General features: G+C 43.1%; 1 protein-coding gene across 7 annotated transcripts in view; it reads left to right on the forward strand.

Annotated features, from left to right (window-relative positions):
- Positions 1–18,836, forward strand: part of elavl4 (ELAV like RNA binding protein 4) — a 75,356-nt gene that overhangs the window by 35,553 nt on the left and 20,967 nt on the right. For all 7 annotated transcript variants that reach the window (XM_022743572.1, XM_022743642.1, XM_022743729.1 and 4 more), the window contains 2 exons: positions 12,356–12,459; positions 16,340–16,493. In XM_022743572.1, the coding sequence (XP_022599293.1) occupies positions 12,356–12,459; positions 16,340–16,493 (258 nt within the window). The remainder of the gene's footprint in view (positions 1–12,355; positions 12,460–16,339; positions 16,494–18,836) is intronic.

Below are 18,836 nucleotides of genomic sequence, written 5' to 3' on the forward strand. Positions count from 1 at the left end.
CCAACATCACTCCAAGCGAATCAAGTGTTTCAGTGGAAACACTGCGTGCGTCGTCTTCCACAAGGAGAAATCCATCTCTGCCCTCTGTGTGTGTTCAAGCGCTGCGACTCAGCAATGCAGCAAAGTGCCACATGTTCTCCAGAGGTGTTTAAATTAAGCAGCACTTTGCGGTGCTAATCGTGGCTGTAATCTGGGCGTAGTGGCTGTGTGGGTGGCCATACAGCAGATGGATCGGGGGGGGGGTTGGGGTGGTGTAGCTCTGTGATAATGCTCCATAATGGCTTTCATTTTAGATCCTACTTACTGACACTCTTCTCCTGATAATCTCATTAAAGAGCACCAGGCAGGCAGGCAGGCAGTCGAGATCACCAAGCCTTTCTCGGATAGCAGGCAGGCGACCAAGACAAGAGGAGTAAACACACACATACACAGATATAGAATCGCAGAATTAGATTTCCTGTAATAGATTAAGTACAACCAAAAGGCCAATAGTAATGAGTGTAAACCTGTGATGGCCACTGGCCCAGCTACTCCTGCCTCCTTCTGCTTTCTCGTTCTTTGAAGCTTATTTCTGCAGCTCCATGATTCCTCTTTAGAACCATCTTCCTCTTCCTCCGTAATGGGCCACAAAATGGAGCCTGAGAGTCAGATACACGAGGATAATGGAGGATGGTGTGTACAAAAATAACACTGGGATACCACATGCTATCATCATCACCATCACCATGTTCTCTCTCCGCCCGATTTTCCCCTTAAGTGTGATTTGCCAGGCAGCAGTGAGGAACCAAGCTAACAGCAGATATTTGGAGAGACTTGAAAAACGAACAGAATTGCTATAAACCTGCTCGGGTCCTAAATGGGGACTGTGAAAGAGGTAGAAATGTTTGCTCGCTCACTTCTAAAGCATTTAGGGTAGTTCTCTGCTCTACACTACAAGGTCTCTCTGATGACTTAGCATCAACGCAAAAAGTTATAAATAAATCCTGCCCTCCCTCCATCTCCCCCTGTGGTGTATACCTGTTTTGCTCTCCCATGGGTGCAGTTTCCTCGCGCAAACTTTTAGGCTAACAAAGCAGGGAATGCCAAGAGGCTTCATACTCTCTAACAGTCATCCAAATCATTAACACACTAGGCCAGGATTGTGAAGGGGAGGGGTAAAGAGAAGGGTGGTGGGAAGAGTAAAGAGAACACCATGTTTTGAGGCTGATACATATACATGCACCCTTTCTTGTCTGTCACAAATATCTGCATGTCAATGTAACAGGGATCCATTTCTGCTGTTTCTTAAAATCTTCTGATTAAGTCAAGACTCAGAGTGAAATCTGTTTTTTTACAATGTTGAAATTTCTGAATGAAATATTTGGATATGTCTGGAGGACAGTTTGTGTTCTGTAGCTACACATTATTTATATTGACGGGTGTAATGAGACCCTGCTGCCTTCATGCCTTCAAATTCTATTATGCAGTGTGAAGAGCATGAAGAGTATAGAACAAAGTTTAAGAATATAAATGAATTCACTGAATTTTACAAAAATAGTTTCAATATTTTATCACTACAAGACTGAAGTTTTCCACCAGTGAATTCATTGATTCAAGCTGTTTTTGTGGTGTTCTTACCGCAACGAAGAGTGGTTACATTTCACGTTTTACGGCACTTCTGTTTCAACTTTATTATTTCAAATGCAGACAAATCCACTCAAGGTTTCATCACTATTTGTTTGCTTACATCTCACGATCTGTTTCCCATCAGTGTTTGCGTCCTGACTAACCTGTGATCATTTGCTGACAAGGTGTGAGCACATGAGCCTTTCAGAGGCAGGAGAGACAGACAGGTCCTCAGCGTCCTCTCTGCTTCTTGTGTACTTGCTCCTGTCAGCTCTGATGACGCCAGCGTGGCGTGAGGCTTGGGTTGGTGCGGGCAGGCGTAGACACTCCAGCTCCGTCTGTCACCCTGGCTGAGTTCAGCTGGTACTAAAGCTACCTCTGGGTGTCTTTCTTGCTCCCCACACGCCTGCCTGCCTGCCTGCCCGCCTTCCTGCCTGCCTGCCTGCTTGCACAACTACCTCTGCCTGGTGCTCTCATAACACGCCAGGGACATGCAGGTTAATCTTTTATTTAAGGCTAGCTTACACGCACCTAGCTGCAGCCCACACACACTTGCACATAAGCCTCAGGCCTGCACCTGTGAATTTACTGTCTTTTAAAGAGAAGATACATCTTAAGCATTTAAACAGTTGTTTGAATTAAGTGTGGATACTGTAATAGCTTTTACCCTTTCCCTCCTGCATTCCAAGCAGAGAGAACATGACATATACAAACGTCAAGGGCATGATGGCTTTGAGACACTGCGCTATAGATGGTTCCACTTACAGCGCTTTCTGTTCATGCTTTTTCTTTCTTTACAGGAAGCAGAACGTCTGTTTAAGCTGAAAATTGCCGATATGAAAGCTCACATCTTGAGCAACAGTGAAAGCAACCACTCCTTCCTGAGATGTTAGTAAAAAATACACATACCCTCGTGGAGAGCTTGGAAAAATTAATGTGGACCTTGCAATATACTGTATCAGCACTCACGAACAGCTACACATGCCCATGCACACAGGCATACACACACACTCACAAAGAAATGGAATTGACTGATCCTTGTCAGTAAGTCATTTTTCGGGATCATTTTTCTGCATCAGCTGCATTTCTGCTGGAGAAATGAATGCATTTGTTTTCATAATGACATGGAGGAGAAGAAAATAGCTTTTCATGCTGGAACAAGAATTGATTGCATTTGGGAGGGAAGTGGTGGGAGGAGGGGGGGGGGGGGTTATATTTATATGGACAACCCTTTTTCTTTTTGCATTCTCATGTTGCGCCAATAATTACAGTAGCCAAGATCTCAGTAGCCCTATTCTCTGGAGATAGATGGGATATTTTACTTGCTTGTTGAGAAAACTAGCTGCTGTGTGTCTGCCCTGTTCTGGCTGCCTGTGTTACCTTTCTCTTCAGGTAGTCATAGCATTTGCTGATTGACAGCCTTTAGCAGCAAACTCTACTCACCTTGTAAGAATAGGAACAGCATATTTTTTTGTTTATGCAGATGAAATACTTCTTATCGCTATATCAAAGCCTGTAAAGACATCATCCTAAAGCACACTGACTGAAGCCTTTTGTGCACACTACTTTAGTCACCTTCCATGTGTTGGTTTTTATACATGGAATCTGGGGAGCTGATGCAAATCATAGTGACAATGTAGCAAGCCAAGCAGATGTTGGCTATGAAAAATAGATGGACTGTGATGTCAGCTGTGGAGTAGTTCAAGCTGGAGCACCTCTGACAGACAGCAGCTTCAGTGCCATGTGAAAGCCTGCTGCGAACCCAATTCTTACATAAGGACAGGTACGCCTTAGTCATATACTGTAGGTGCAAAAAACATCTCAGGTTTGCTGGATTTGGCTTGCTCTGCACGCACTTCCCTGTGGTTCAGCCAACACACTTCCATTAGTTTCATTGTCGTTCCATTTCTGTTATGGAACATCAAGTGCACCCACAAGTATTGCAAACATAAAATATGCATCTAACCCTGATCTGCAAGGACAGATGGGTGGAGCTTAGCTCCTGCACATGGCCTGTCAGTCTAACGTGGAGCAGATCAAATATTCACCAGATAAACCTCAGTTTACCCACATTTCACTGTTGCTACTGAAATATACATTGACAACAAGCTCAGGAGCAAACCTGATTCTCTTTGTACTTCAGATTGCAAGGCGAGTTGTTTTTCACATCATTACTCGAGTGATGGGAATAAAACTTGCTATTATTCCTCTGTTTGTCTTATGGTGAGACCCATTTACACCTTCCAAAGCACCTAAACAACACAAATGCAATGTTGCTCTGTATTGTTTTTACATTACATTACACACTTCTTAAATCCTTACTGAAATCATGCTGCAGGAGATCTGGTGCAGTGTTTGTATCTCACATACAGGCTGCATTTATCTGAACCTAAAATGGGCTGAAGGCTGAAGATAGCGTGAACAAAGCTGACAGGGAAAGAGATGAAAAAAGGATTTGACATCTCCAAAGCCAGGTATTAAGAGAGCTGCCAGGCTCAGAAGTGCAGACACAAGCAGGCAGATACACATTAAAGTTTCAGAGTCCCAGGTCCCAATAATGTCCTGTCTCTCTCCTCATAGCACCCCCCTTAAATCTCCTCCTCCTCCCTCTGCTTAGGACCCAGAATTGGACATCCTGAGAGCTTGCTTGGGTGCACGGCTCCTCCTGTGACCCTCACTTCAGACTGCCTCTGTCCCCTCTCATTCCACTCTGTGTGCCCTTTACATAGAACACAGAGGTTGAGTGTCCCCTGTGTTGGCCTCAGATCCAGAGGCTGAATGTGCCTCAGGGCTGGTTCCTCGCCCTCCCACCCTTCCACTCTTGAGTGCACCGTACCTGGGCAGGAGAGAGCCAGACAGTCCCTTTGTCCCCAGCATGTGTGCTGCAGAGCTGAGGGTGGATGACTGAGGTCTTGTGGGCCTGTTCACTCTGTGTACTCTCAGAAGGAGCCCAAGCAGGAGCAGCAGGGTAAGCACTGCAATCCTGACGTGACAGTCAAATCTTAAAGGGGCTTCTCTGTCTGTCAGCTTGCCTTGTATTTCTCAGCTGCACAGCCAGCCAACCAGCCCACACACTGCAGGCTGCAGTCCACTGGCCCCAAGGCTCAGGGAGCCACCACGAGGGGGTGGTTTACTTGTGTGTGTGTGTGTGTGTGTGTGTGTTGCTTGTCCCTGAGCTTTTACGTGGGCAAGTGTGTGTCTATGTGTGTGTGTCGGTGGAAGCAGGGCCTTGGGAACTGAGAGTGGGAGCCTCCTGACTGCAACAGTGGCTGCTACCTTGGCAACCCAGGAGGGAAAGATGTGTTGAATGAGTGAGTGGGAGAGGGATCTACAGTAGATGCGTGTGTGCGGGGGACGTGGCTCTGTTTATGAATTTAGTTATTTAAACGGGCTCAATACATGCCATATGATAGGCTCTAACTGTACTGCTAGTATTTGAGGCACTGTAGTCTTTTGTTCTCTTAGTGTTTATCTTTTTTTGCAAACTCACTCAAACTCCCTTTTCCCAGTTCTGTGGAGTTGACCCTCTTTAAGGTAAGTGAAGTGTATTTTGACATGAAGCTGGTGACAGGGCACCTTTTCAAATGTTGGGGAGCAAAAACAGCACAACTCAAGTTGCTGCAGCAGCAAGGGGCAAAACGTCAAAGGATGGGAGAGGATGGAAGCAGTGAGTGTGACACATTTATTTTGACAAATTGAAATGTTTTTTTCTCCCCTCCGCCTCATCTTAAAATGTCGCTAAATTTAAGACTGACCGAACGGATTTGCTTGTTTCTGGGGAGAGGAAGCTGGTCCTCTCAAGGTGTGTTAACATCACCGGCTCATGGCTCTGATGATCCCTGCACGCTGCAACTCCCCCCCCGTCCCCCGTCCCTGTCCCTCACCCCGTTTGATGCTTCTGTCCTCCCATGACTTCCAAGTGACAGGCTCCACTGCTGACAGGGTGTGGGACTGCGGGAACAAGGAGAAATGGTTTATAGATAGCCTTTAAAGGTTCCTTCACACTGATCATATTTTCATTAGATTTTTCATTGTTACACTGCCTCAAATTCATGCAGACCTCTTTCCATTTGTTAGGCAGCATTTACTTTACAAATGTCTTATTTCTATGGAAATATATAAACTACACAGGAACAGAAGACAAAGAAATGAATTATTTAAAACAGAATTTGAACAAGTTGGCAGTGGTATCACCACAACAGAATGCCGCTGCTCCAGCTACAACATTATAATATCTGTTTTGACAACATAGTGTCAGCAGTTCAAATTAACTTTTTGACTAATAGCTGCACTCTTTCAGGGAGAAGCATTAAGAACAATAGATTGCAGCAAGGTACGAGGTGAAATTGAAGGTTTTCATTTGGTAGCTACCACTCTAGATCAAAGAGCCTATAGTGTGTTGTGTGAGCCTTGCCTGATGATAGCAGGAGATGAAGATGCTTTCATGTCTGCAGTACAGTGCTCTTAGTCACATAATATAACAAAAAGGCACAGAATAATGACAGGCAATATGCAACTGAGTCTCTTACTCCGTGTACCTTATGGCATATGATTGCGTACTTTACTGGGCTCCTCACGTGTGTATTCACATGAATATGTTTAACTTGATTATATGCCTGTAGAGTCAGTGTAGCTATGCATACATCTATTGTGCTTTTGTTTGTGCCTATTTATGTAGCTGTATGTAACTTGCATAGATGCATTGTGTGTGAATTTTCACTTGCATCCTCTGGTGTGTGTGTGTGTGTGCGCACAGAAGGGGGAAAGGAAAGGTGAAATTATATAGTGGGGCCGGCAGGCAGGACACCCGCTCGAAGTACACTCATTTTCTCATCTCACACGTTGGGCAACCTGCTGTTCCTAAGGACACAAATAATGGCTTAGTCATAACACCACACTAACACGCCAAAGAGCTACTCACTGGAAATAGCAGTGACCACCTCCCTATACAATTTATGTCAGATTGTACAGAAGGTCTGCCAAACGAGTGGAGGTGGGCCCAGATTAGCCTCCACCTCCGTTCTCCCCCACCCTACGTGGTAAATCTTTTAGTGAAACTGGACATGTGTCACAATATGATAAAGTACTGCAGTGCTTTAGTGGTATCTAAACCCATACAATATTTCATGGCTAATTTTGGCAAATGTACAAGTGCATACACACACTACCCATACAATCTAATATCATTAACAAACCCTAGATCTTAGATTTATACTTAGTGCATTCAGAAAGTACTCAGACCCCTTCCCTTTTTTCACAGAATTTAGAAATTTTTGCAAATGTATTAAAAAGGAAAACCTGAAACATCACATTATTATACATATATATATAATATATATATTATAAGTATTCAGACCCTTTACTCTGTATTTAGTTGAAGCACGTTTGGCAGCGATTACAGCCTTGAGTCTTCTTGGGTATGAGGCGACATGCTTTGCACATCTGGATTTGGGGATTTTCTGCCATTCTTCTCTGCAGATCCTCTCAATCTCTGTCAGGTTGGCTGGAGCCTGTAGGTGGACAGCCATTTTCAGGTTTCTCAAGTCAGAGCTCCTGCTGAGCCGCTCAAGGACATTGACAGATTTTATCCCTAAGGCACTTCCACCTTGTTTTGGCTATATGCTTAGGGTCATTGTACTGTTGGAAGGTGAACCTTCTGCCCAGCAGGAGGACCTGAGCACTCTGTACCAGGTTTTCATTGGTATCTCTGTACTTTACTTTGTTCAGCTTTCCCTCAACCCTGACCAGTTCCCCTGTCCCTGCCACTGAAAAACACCGCCACAGCACAATGCCACCATCGTGCTTCACCGTTGAGATGATATTGGGCATGTGATGAATGGTGACTGGTTTCCTCCAGACATGATGCTTAGAATTGAGGCCAAAAAGATCGATCTTGGTTTCACCAGACCAGAGAATCTTGTTTCTCACAGAGTGAGAGTCATTGAGATGCTTCTTTGCAAACTTTCACTGGCTTCCGTCTGTCCAATCTGCCATAAAGCCCAGATCAATGTTGCAGTGATGATTGTCCCTCTGGAAGTTTCTCCCATCTCCACACAGATTCTCTGGAGCTTAGCCAAAGCGACCATTGGGTTCTTGGTCACCTCTCTTACCAAGGCCTCAAGGAAGAGTCCTTCTTCCATGTAAGAATTGTGGAGGCCACTGTGCTCTTGGGAACCTTCAGTCTAGCAGAAATGTTTTAGCAGCCTTCCCCAGATCTGTGCCTCAACACAATCCTGTCGATCCTGGCTCTGCAGGCTGTTCCTTCCACCTCATGGCTTGGTTTTTGCTCTGATATTCATTGTCAGCTGTGAGACCTTACATAGACAGGTGTGTGCCTTTCCAAATCATGTCCAATCAACTGAATTGACCACAGGTGGACTCCAGTCAAGGTGTAGAAAAATCCTAAAGATGATCAAGAGAAATAGGAGGCACCTGAGCTAAATTTCAAGTATCATAGTGAAGGGTCTAAATACATATAAAAATGTGATATTTCTGTTTTCCCTTTTGAATACATTTGCAAACATTTCTAAAATTGTGTTATGCTATTGAGTGTAGATTGATCAGTGGGAAAAAAAAGAATTTTAGCATAAGGCTGCAACATCTCGAAATGTGAATGGGTCTGAATACTTTCTGAACTGTACTTCACATAAATCACATTTGGGGGGCTTTATTACAAGACCTCTGCCATCATTAAATTTGCATAATTTTTTATTAAGCGCCTTTTCATTGCTGCCGAGCATTTTCTTGAGTCGTTACAACTGTTGTAGAATTTGCAGGACTGACACTGTAAGCAGCTGACGAATCAAAGGCAAATGAATATCTAACCTCATTAAAAGGCCATTATGAAGAGCAATGCATCATTTGGGTTCTTGGTTTTAATTGACAATTAAAATATATAAGTTAACGTAGCCATTAAACTAATTGATCAGCACAATGCTGATTTTTCTGTTAGCTACAATCCCATTAGAGGCTATTTATCATGCATTTTTAATGGCTTCTCTATATTGCTTCAGATGCAGTACTTTCTCAAGTTATTTTTCTGTCATTATGAAATACTAGTAGGCAGTATCTGAAAACCACAGAGAGATTTTATAGACAGACTTTTCTCAAGCAAAACTGTCTTTTTAAAGGATCGATTCGTGTGACAAAATTTTGAAGATGTACAGCATTTAGCAGTGTCCCCTATATGTACTTCTGAATTATGTTGAACCTTTCTGTAACCTTATGTTGAAGTGTTACGACTGTATCGTTCTTCAGTAGCAGTGAAGCAACTTTGATAGCTGACATGACATCGAAGTTACTTTAACAGTAGACTTGATCTTGAAAAATATTTATATGTGGGGCTAGAATTTACAGACAGCTTTAGCGGTATCAAGTTTTGCTTCATCTTTACTTTATGGCTGTACATTTCGTCTGGTGGCCTTATCCTTGCATTCCAATAAAACACCATGCTAGGTTAAATAATGCTGAGGCATTTTAAACCACATCTGAACTGTGCTTAACCGTGGTGTGTTGAGCCAGGACAGAGCAGTGCTCTGTGACGATGTGATCCAAATGCAGACACCATGCAGGGCTGATCCTGCTAGGGAGTACTGAGGTGGACAGGGCAGGTGCTGTGGCAGGCTGAAGCCATCCACACTGCCTGCTGCCTTTGCATGCATACTGCATGTTACAGATGGAGAACCTCTTACAGTTGTACCCTCACCTGTAAGATTGTGCATGCATGCATATGTTAAAAGGACTGAAATAGATTGTGTTCTTCATCTTTTCAGTGTTGACATTCACTAAACGCTTTAGGAACTACAATCACACCCTGCCCCCACCCACCACCACTACGACCGCGAACAATGACGCATTTACTGGATAGCCAGCAGCCACTCCTCTCCTCACTGTCCTGCTGTGAGGACATACTTTACTGTTTGTGTTTGTTTGTGTGTGCCTCTGTGATTGAGTGATTACATGTTTACTTGCATGCGTATGCACATGTGTGTGCATCTGCCAGTGTGGTGCGTTGGCGTTGCGTCTCCCACCCATCCGTGCAGATTCCAGGCAGCCAGGCAGTCTGTCGGTGGCTCCCTGCTGTTAGTTGCTCCGTAGAAGGCTAGAAATGGTGGGTGGAATCCCCTCATGGAGCTTTCCTCATGCTGCAGGCGGATGTCTCCCTCTGTCTCCCCTCATCTCCCCGCTCACCTGGGGACTGATGCCAGCCAGCGAGCCTCGCCCCCCCACCCTCCTCTTCCATCCAGCCCTGGAGGCCCTCAGCCTCGCCAAAGAGGGAGTGAAGATGGGCGTGGGGGCGGGCAGATATGCCAATACCATCTTAAGCTCCCCATGCATACAATACACACATGCAATAAAAGTGCACACACACAAATATTATTTACATATAGCAGCTGAATACCACATTCATCTGGGCTGTAATCAAAGTAAATACATTATTATGTTTGTTGTAAGACTGTAATCCATTGCTGACTCACATGTGACATGCCCACACTTGCATACTAACTTGTACGCACCCCCACACACATATAGACGCTTCCTACACTGAGACTGTCCCCCTTACAGCAATAGCATCTATGGCTGCCAGTTTGGCTGCCTGGACGGCTCCATGAGTGTTAAGTGTCTCGGTACCATTAAGCACCAGTCAGCCCATTTCGATTGCCCCACATGAGTGCTCTTCGCCAGCACACTTCACTTTCAGCTAACCTTCGGGCAGCTGCTCTTGTCGAACCTCACATTTCTTGTTGAAGATGAGGATGAGGGGTGAGGAAGGTGATGGTAAAGTGGGAGGCGAGGGTGGGAGAGACGGCGAACACCAGAGAGGAGCATTACAAGCAGCAGGCTCTCAGCTGTTGCACCCATCTGGAATTTAAACCGTTGGTGTAAATTGAATACTTGCATATATGAACAGTAACAGTTGGAAATTCTTTTCTATTTAACATATTCATTTGGGTGAAAATACTCAATCTATCTGTACACTATACTGTACACTACTCGGTAATTTAGAACACCGTGTAAGTACCATCTCAGTTTACTGGCAAGCTAAAGTTACATGCATGTTTTATTTGAACTCACTCAATTAATTTCTTCTGCCACATGTTCACGTTCTCATTATTCATGGTCTCTTTTCTGTGTACACCATTTAATAAAGAAGAGACGCTGCAAAAAATTGTGAGTTAGATTTTAACTGCCAAACTTAACACCTGATGTCAGCTGGGAGTCAGAGAGGAGGGGGAGAGGGAAGAGAGGAGGGTGAGTTATAAATAGCAGTAGTCTCTCCAGGATGGCAGGTTTTTAATTAACAATAGAGAACGTCTGATAATCCACAGTTAATCCAGAGGAGAAAAGGGAGGAGAGGAAAGAAGAAGAGAAAATCATCAGCTGTTTGATGTTAGGACTACAAGTCCCTCCTGGCCTTTCCGCAGCTCGCTGCTGAGCTGTTCTGTGCTGTGATACCCATAGCCCAAATGTATTTATTTTGTGAAACAGCCATGCTCCATATTTTGTGATTCACTTTGTTTCTGACTAACCGCTGTCTGTTCCCATTAGTGTGAATATGTGCATGCCGCTCCTCTTAAACTGACTGGGATTCTTTGTGCTTGCGTGTGGTGTTAGTGGATAGGGGGCTGTTTGTCGAAAACTAGCCGACTGAAGGCCCTGATGGCTGGAGGCATCCGCTTAAAGTCCTACGCCTGTTGAAAGGCTTGATCTGTCGGGGAAACACTGGGAGATGTCAGGCCTGCTTCGCACTCAAAGGGAGTCTGCTATCTAAGACACTTTGAGCTTAGAGGGAAATGGGGGTGGTATTTTTTTTTCTCTCTCTCTCTCTCTCTATCTATCTATCTCTCTCTCTCTCTCTCTCTTTTTGCACAGCTGCAAAGACAGTAACAAATATGTTGTTTGTACTAACTGTGATACTTTATTTGCTGGGGCTGGGTTGAGTTTCACTCTCATAATTCAGAAAGAATTCGAGTTTAATTTATGACATTATATTTTATGTATTCAGACGTTGACACTTCTTTCCTGAGCAGCTTAAAATAAATGCATCAGTAGAATTAAATTCCCTCAAGCTCCAAGATCACCAATATAACAAGCAACCGGTAAAGAGAAGTGAAGAGAGCAGAGTCTAGACACATTTCCTACTCAATAAGATTATAAGTATGAGAGGAAATATCAGGTGGAGATGTTGTCTTTTAATTGGTAATTTTTTTTTACCATTATTTGACCAGGATTATCTCCTGAATGATCATTTGCTGATCTTTTTAAGAACGAATTGACTGGAGCAGTGAAAATAGTCCCTTAAAGGCTCCATGTTGTGGTGTACAATTCTGCAGGATTGTGGCAACGGAGCAGGCTTCACATGACACTTGGTTGACAAAAGTCACACCAAGACTCTTGGCGCTCGGGGCAGGAGTCACTGTGATCTTGTCAATAGTGATGAGGAGATGTTGTAAAGGATTTTCCAGAGATATATGTATGATATCCAAGACGCTGTGTGTACAGATGGGCTCGATTTTATTTTGTTTTATTTTGTTTTGTGCAATTATGGTACCACTTTACAAATTCAAATCTTCAGTGTTTATCCCCCTCTTCTAATAATGAGGGGTCTCTTTCTCTCCTCAAATCTTTAGGTACGGGTGATGAGACATTAAGATGTTTTCTTGTTGTCAGTGAGAAAATTGAAGGAACAAAATAATCGAGTCGAGATAACATGTTAAAAGCTTTTCTTTCCGTCTTTCTGGCATTTCAGGACAGAGTCTGGGCTACGGCTTTGTCAACTACATCGATCCAAAGGACGCAGAGAAAGCCATCAACACGTTAAATGGACTCAGACTTCAAACCAAAACGATCAAGGTAACTGACACCATGTACACATAAACAACTGTAATTATAACATGCCATAATAATTGCCATGGCCCACACAATTAGTCTAAGATAAATTACTGAAAATGAGAAAATAATTACAGCAAAATATAGAAATGAATTGCTCGATAATTGATGATAAAATTACAATGCATTTTTATAAAGTTATGGAAGTCGTGGTAAACTAAAATTATAAGGTTTTTTTTTCTTTCACAAAGCTCTTTTTAGATAGTGATGCTGTTAGTGAATGAGCTGGAGGGCAAGATGGGATTAACATGCATGAGCCTCAGATATAAAAGACCATCTAAATCAAAGAGACACATTTTAAAGCTTGTGACTATGGCTGATATGCTAATTACTCTCTAAATGTCAAAATGTAAAGGTGAAATTATATAGATATCCCTGAGTGAAAGGGAAGAAACACGTCAATCATCACGTTTTCCAAAATAATTGAGGGGTCTGTTATTGCATTTTAATGGCATGACTAATGTGCAGGCTCGGTGGTGGTTGTCACAGAGGTAAGACAGATAAATCAATGCCAACGCTGAACTGTCCCTCCTCCAAACATGTTTTGAAGAGGAAAAATTAAACCTTACAAGCAGTGGTTTTTGCAGATGCTTAACATCAACATATCAATCATCTCACTGATCTCGTTTTTTTCCCCTTCCTCATATCCCCTGCTATCTTCCCCTCTGCTCTGTGCCTGCTGACATGTTTGTGCTTTTAAGCTGGGCAGTAATCTGTTGCTCTGTGGTAATCCTAGGATTCTCGCTTTCTGTCATTTGATCTAATCTGATCTAATCTAATCTAATAGGGTGGGATTAGCCTGTTGTTGTGAATGGGGAATCTCACAGAGAATCCCTCCATTCCCTGGACAGTGCATGCTGTCTAGCGTGGCCTTGCTAGACAGCATCCTCGCTGTGGTCTAACTAATGCCAGTGGAAAAAAAAAAAGAAAGAGTTTTCTGCATGTGCTGTAATAGTGAATACGGGTGTGCTTTTCTGTTTGTTTGAAGTGGGATCCGTGGGGGTTTGAGGTATTTATGGTGGGCAGATCCGTGTCTGTATTTGTGTGTGTTGTAAATATCTGATTCGGTCATTGCGACCTACAGGTTGATCAAAGCAGGGCTCTCACTGATCCAAGATTACAAATGTTTGAATGAGCCAAAAGGTAGAGACTGGGTGTGCTTGATAGTGTACAGGCATGTGAGTGCTTAGATGTCGGCATTGCAGGAGCAGCGCTCCTCATTCATTAAATTTACAGGTTTTACAGAGCATCCAAACAGCTTCTTCACCGTTTCATATTCTACATTATTGCTTCATTTAAAGTCTTTGTTATTTCTTCACAAATACATACATTCGCTTAATTTTTTCACATTTAGCTTTGTTCACTAATTTTCAAAGTTGTCCCAGCAATACTCTCTGTATCTTTGCAGTAATAAATATGAGAATATTAATTAGCTGAGTGAGCCTTTTAGAAATGGAGGCATGTAAATGTCAACTTGTGGCCAAGAAGAGTTTAGAAATCAAGAGTTACAATGTGCCAGTGTTAAGAAGACTACAGTTTCAGATCTTCAGGGTATTTGGTATTGATATATAATGTGAGAACTGAAAACAGTATATGAACAATATGATACAAAGCAAGTCAGTCAACATGGAGACTTAGGTGAAAATTAGCTTTTTCAATATGTAGATTGGACTGTAGCAGGCTGAGGTCACAGATTTTCACTCTCACACTCTCATGACACTAGAGGTTGCCTTAAGTTGTTCCTGAGATAAAGGCTGTCTTTGTAATGACAGAAGACAACTCTGCATCTCTGTCTGGCACTATCGCTCTTTCACACTTCATTTCCTCCCTCCCACTACCCTCTTTCCCTGCTTTCTCTCTGCACAACACACGGAAATACCCTAAAGGTAACAAGGTAAATTAAAAGGCAGCACGGTAATTCTAAAATTAAGTTTGTCGCTCTTTCATGTCACACCCTTCCCACTCTCTGCCACTACACTTGTGAGGAAACGCTTGGCCCAGAGATTCACATGCTCTCAGGCGATGTGTCTCTCTGTAGTGCCTTTGAGTTGGTTTCGCTGCTGTGGTTTCCTCCACCATGACACCTCAGATTTTGTCAGCGATGGCTGCGATGCTGCTTTCCTACTGAGGTGTGAGGAGAAGCAGCATGCCAAAGGTGAGAGGAGCTCACAGTGACACGCATGCACATAATCTCAGACACATTTATACAGTGTGTGCTTGTGAACACTTTAATCTTCACACTTGCGGTTTTTCTAACTTTCTTGCGCGCACGCATACACACACTCCTGTTTCACACATGCACCACACCACACTTGTACACAATACCGCTCACAGCTTGAGGAGGTGTTGATGGATTAGACATCTGGAGTTGGCTGACAAGGAGAGAAAATGAGGGAGAGCTACACAGAGAAGAAAAGAGGAGGAAAAAAAAGAGGCAGAATCTGGAAGAGAGAGAAAGGTTTAGTGAGGCAACACGCAGGAAGGAAGGAGAGAAGCAGAAGGAAGCGATCCAGGCAGCAAAAAGGAGAGAGATGTGGAGAGGAAGAGGAAGACACAGGAGCTGAACAGAGAGGCCAAAGAGGAAGATGTGTGAAAGAGAAGTGAGACATGGGGAAAGCCAGCTGTTCCCAATCCCATTCTCCCACCGTTAGAGTTCAGCAGGATTTCCATGCTGTTGCTCAAGGATATGACTGCATATCCACCATATTTGCCTGACTTTAACCTTATTTGATGACTTACGTCTCCACATGTCGGGGGTAATGAAAGCACTACAAGGGAAAGCTGCTCCAGTCAGCAGCAGTAGTAATGGGATTTATGCATCTTTCACTGGAGCAAAATGAAGTCTGCTCATGAAGATGTTGGGGACAACATTTGACAAGTGAAAGTTCACTGTAAGAGAGCTACTGCTGGGAGCTGCAAGGCACACTATAACCAGTTGTTCAGTTCCAGACATTGGCACCATTAGAGATGACATTCACACACAGTATATTCTAGGTAGAAGGACAGGAACGATAGCATTAAAATCCGTGCGTATTAGCATGTTTATGGACATGCGCTTGTGTGTCTGTACATATGTTGAAATGAGGAGGAGGAGCAGCGTGCGACAATGAGGAACTGAGTGAAACTGGGTGGATTATTGGTAACATGGTGTCTAGCAGAGGTTTGCAAGGGCAAAAATGTAATGGATTTTTTTTTGTTTGTGAATATGTGTATGGCTGCTTGTGTTTTTGCAGCACACTGTCTGTAAGGGTTACAATCACAGACAGTTTACTCCAATAGCAGATTCTCTGAAACAGAAAGTATGTTTAAAGTTTGACACATATTGTATCTCAGCTTAATAAAACTAAACTGTGAAATCCACTCTTCAGTTTGCGAGGCTAAATGGTGCTCGGTTAAAAGCTTAAAGGTTTTTGGTTGCTTACTATTAGGGTCATTGCTAATGTGTTAATTATTTTACCTGCTGAAATCACAACACATTAACTCACCTCTTTAATTAATTCATACTTTATCTCACAATAGCATTTGAAATCAATAGGGTGAATGGAGAGACTTTTTAGACAAAATCCTATAACTATTAATCCTGTTCCCCTGGCTAACTGAGCTGCCCTTTCAAAGTAAAACACCTGTGGTTTTTACACAAGGGAACAAAGTTTCCTTTGCCTCCCCCAGCAAACGAGTGTGTTATCTCTCCAGTGTAAGCAGCTAAATCTTTTCCTGACAACGATAATCTCCAAGGCAAGGTGCACTAAGAAAATAAAGTCACATTTTCCTCCCTGTGGAAGTAATAAAGTATGGGAGCCCTAATTTATTCATACAAGGCCTAAAACTGTTTCATTTTCCACAGGTGTCATATGCGCGACCCAGCTCAGCCTCCATCCGTGACGCCAACCTTTATGTGAGCGGCCTGCCCAAGACCATGACCCAGAAGGAGCTGGAGCAGCTCTTCTCCCAGTACGGACGCATCATCACCTCCCGCATCCTCGTCGACCAGGTCACAGGTATCCATGGGGCAGCACCTCCTCTCTCTTTACACTTTGACATGGACACACACGATCAGCCGAACAGTGAAGGCGCGCACACACACACATACTATACTATATGTATACATTGATACACCATGTCCCTGATTCTGTTAAATGTACATTTACCCAGCCACACTGTTTTTTTTTTTTTTGTGTTCTATGGTCATGTGAGAATTTGATATTTGGACTCATGGGTAATATTAGTTCAGTTTGTGCCTTTTATGTCTGAGCAATTGCTTTTCAGAAAGATGAATTAAACATCTTGCCTTAATATTTTTAAAGTATTTCCAGAATTGCGGAAGTCCTGAGAGGCAAGTGAGAAAAAGAAAATTTCCAGTGATCCATTTTCTAAGTCTGATTTAAATAGTTTTCTCTCTTGTATTTATTACTTAAAAACATGTGAAATGTTTTTTTGCCAGAATAATCTTTCCAAAGTTTCTTAATTTGTTTATTCCATCTGGGAAAAACAGGTGGGAAAAAAATTTGGAAAAAGCTTTTTTTTTTTTTTTTTAAGTTATTTTTTGGGCATTTGTATGCCTTTACCAGATATGACAGAGAAGAGGGACAGGAAACACGGGGATAGAGAGAAGAGGAATAAAATGCAGCAAAGAGTGTAGCCGGCAGAGTCAAAACAGGGACTCGCTGCTCAGGACAGTTGTGTAGATGTGATATGCGCCCTAACCACTCAGCTATCAAGTCTCCCCTAGGATCATTTTTCTTCTAAGTTGCTTTTCTTTCCCTATCTATGAAAACTTGTGAAAAAGTGTTTTGGCAAGTGTTTGTACTCATTTCAGGCACAAGAAGTTCAAGCGCACCACACCCCCAGTCTAAATAGGAAGCATTCATGTTTTCCTCCAGGTGTTTTTTAAATTTCTCCATGTGCTCAAGGAAGGCAATATTGTATAAATGTACAAAATTATCCTATTATCCTAGCAAGTCTCTAGTCCCAGTGATCATTCACTCAGTAGCTAGCAGCTAACAGCTATAGTCAGTATTGCTAACTAACGGCAGATTAGTGCCAATTAAAATAAAAGAGAGACATGACAGTAATATTACATAACTTGTGTTGTAGTAAATTTTCACCAGAGACTAACTCTAGACCTCTTCACCAACACTTGTTACCACGCAATAAAAACAGGCAATATTATCATTAATTGAGTTTCAGTTAAATTACATTTTGATGATGTGATCATGTGACATAATTTTACAGAATTAACAATTCCATGAAAATTGTTGCTACACAGGTTACTGAAAGTGTTGTGTTGTGTGAGTGAAGGGTTTTGGCTGATGACATGAAAATCAGTGTGACACCGTTCATTGCATTGAACAGTGGTTAGATTGTTTTTTGTGCATTCACCATATCATGTCTTGGAAAATGTTCTTATCAGTACCTTAATGAACTGATTTTAATCACATCGCTCAGCCCTACCATCCACCAAGCATTGCCTCGTGAGTGAGTGACCTCAATAGGCAATTTTTCACACCATGACCTCAGCTGAGGCCGCCATGGTAAAAACAGTCATTATTGTGAGAGACACAAGCTGCGTAATATACATGCTCAATTACACATTCCACTACATCCAAAACACAGGAATGAATCACATCAGCCCATTGTATTGCAGAAGAACCCCTCCAGCGTGTCTCTTAGATCCATTTCAGGGGTTGTGTGTGTGCCTACAGGCTGCAACCTGCTCCAGTGTTATGTGCAATGTGTACTGATGAAGCAGAAAGGGAGCAGCATGCTGTAAGCCACACTCATTTGCCTAAGCAGAATAAATCACTGCTGGCAGTGAAGTGCACGCCTGTCTGTACACACTGAGCAGAGGAGGAGAGAGTGTGAGAAGAGAGGGGAAAGCAGAGGAAAGGAAAACAAAGGAGAGGAGAAAAGGAGACGGGGGGGGATGCAGACAAGCTGGGAGGAAGCAGAGAAAATGGAAAGAAAGCAAGTACGAGAGGGCGTAGATGAACAGCTACGTGGGAAGGAGAGGAAATGAGAAGAGGGAGGAAGTGAAGGGAGAGCTAGGGCGGGTGGCAGTGGAAGGGAAAGGTGAAAAAAAAAAAAAAAAGATAGGGCCATTTCTACCCTCATCAACACACATTTAGATGAAGTGGGCACATCGCCTGCTTATCTGTTTTAACTAACAGACCTGTCATACCGCCATGCTACTCAGACCCAGGGGAATCCCTATAAAGCAACACAGCCACGCAACACAGAGCAAGGCTACGGAAAACACATCTGTTCAACCACAGCCAGCCAGCCAGCCAGCCAGCCAGCCAGCCAGCCAGCCAGCCAGCCACACACACACACACACACACACA

This window comes from Seriola dumerili, unplaced genomic scaffold (assembly GCF_002260705.1).
Source record: "Seriola dumerili isolate Sdu_G_001 unplaced genomic scaffold, Sdu_1.0 BDQW01000002.1, whole genome shotgun sequence".
NCBI classification, from domain to species: Eukaryota; Metazoa; Chordata; class Actinopteri; order Carangiformes; family Carangidae; genus Seriola; species Seriola dumerili.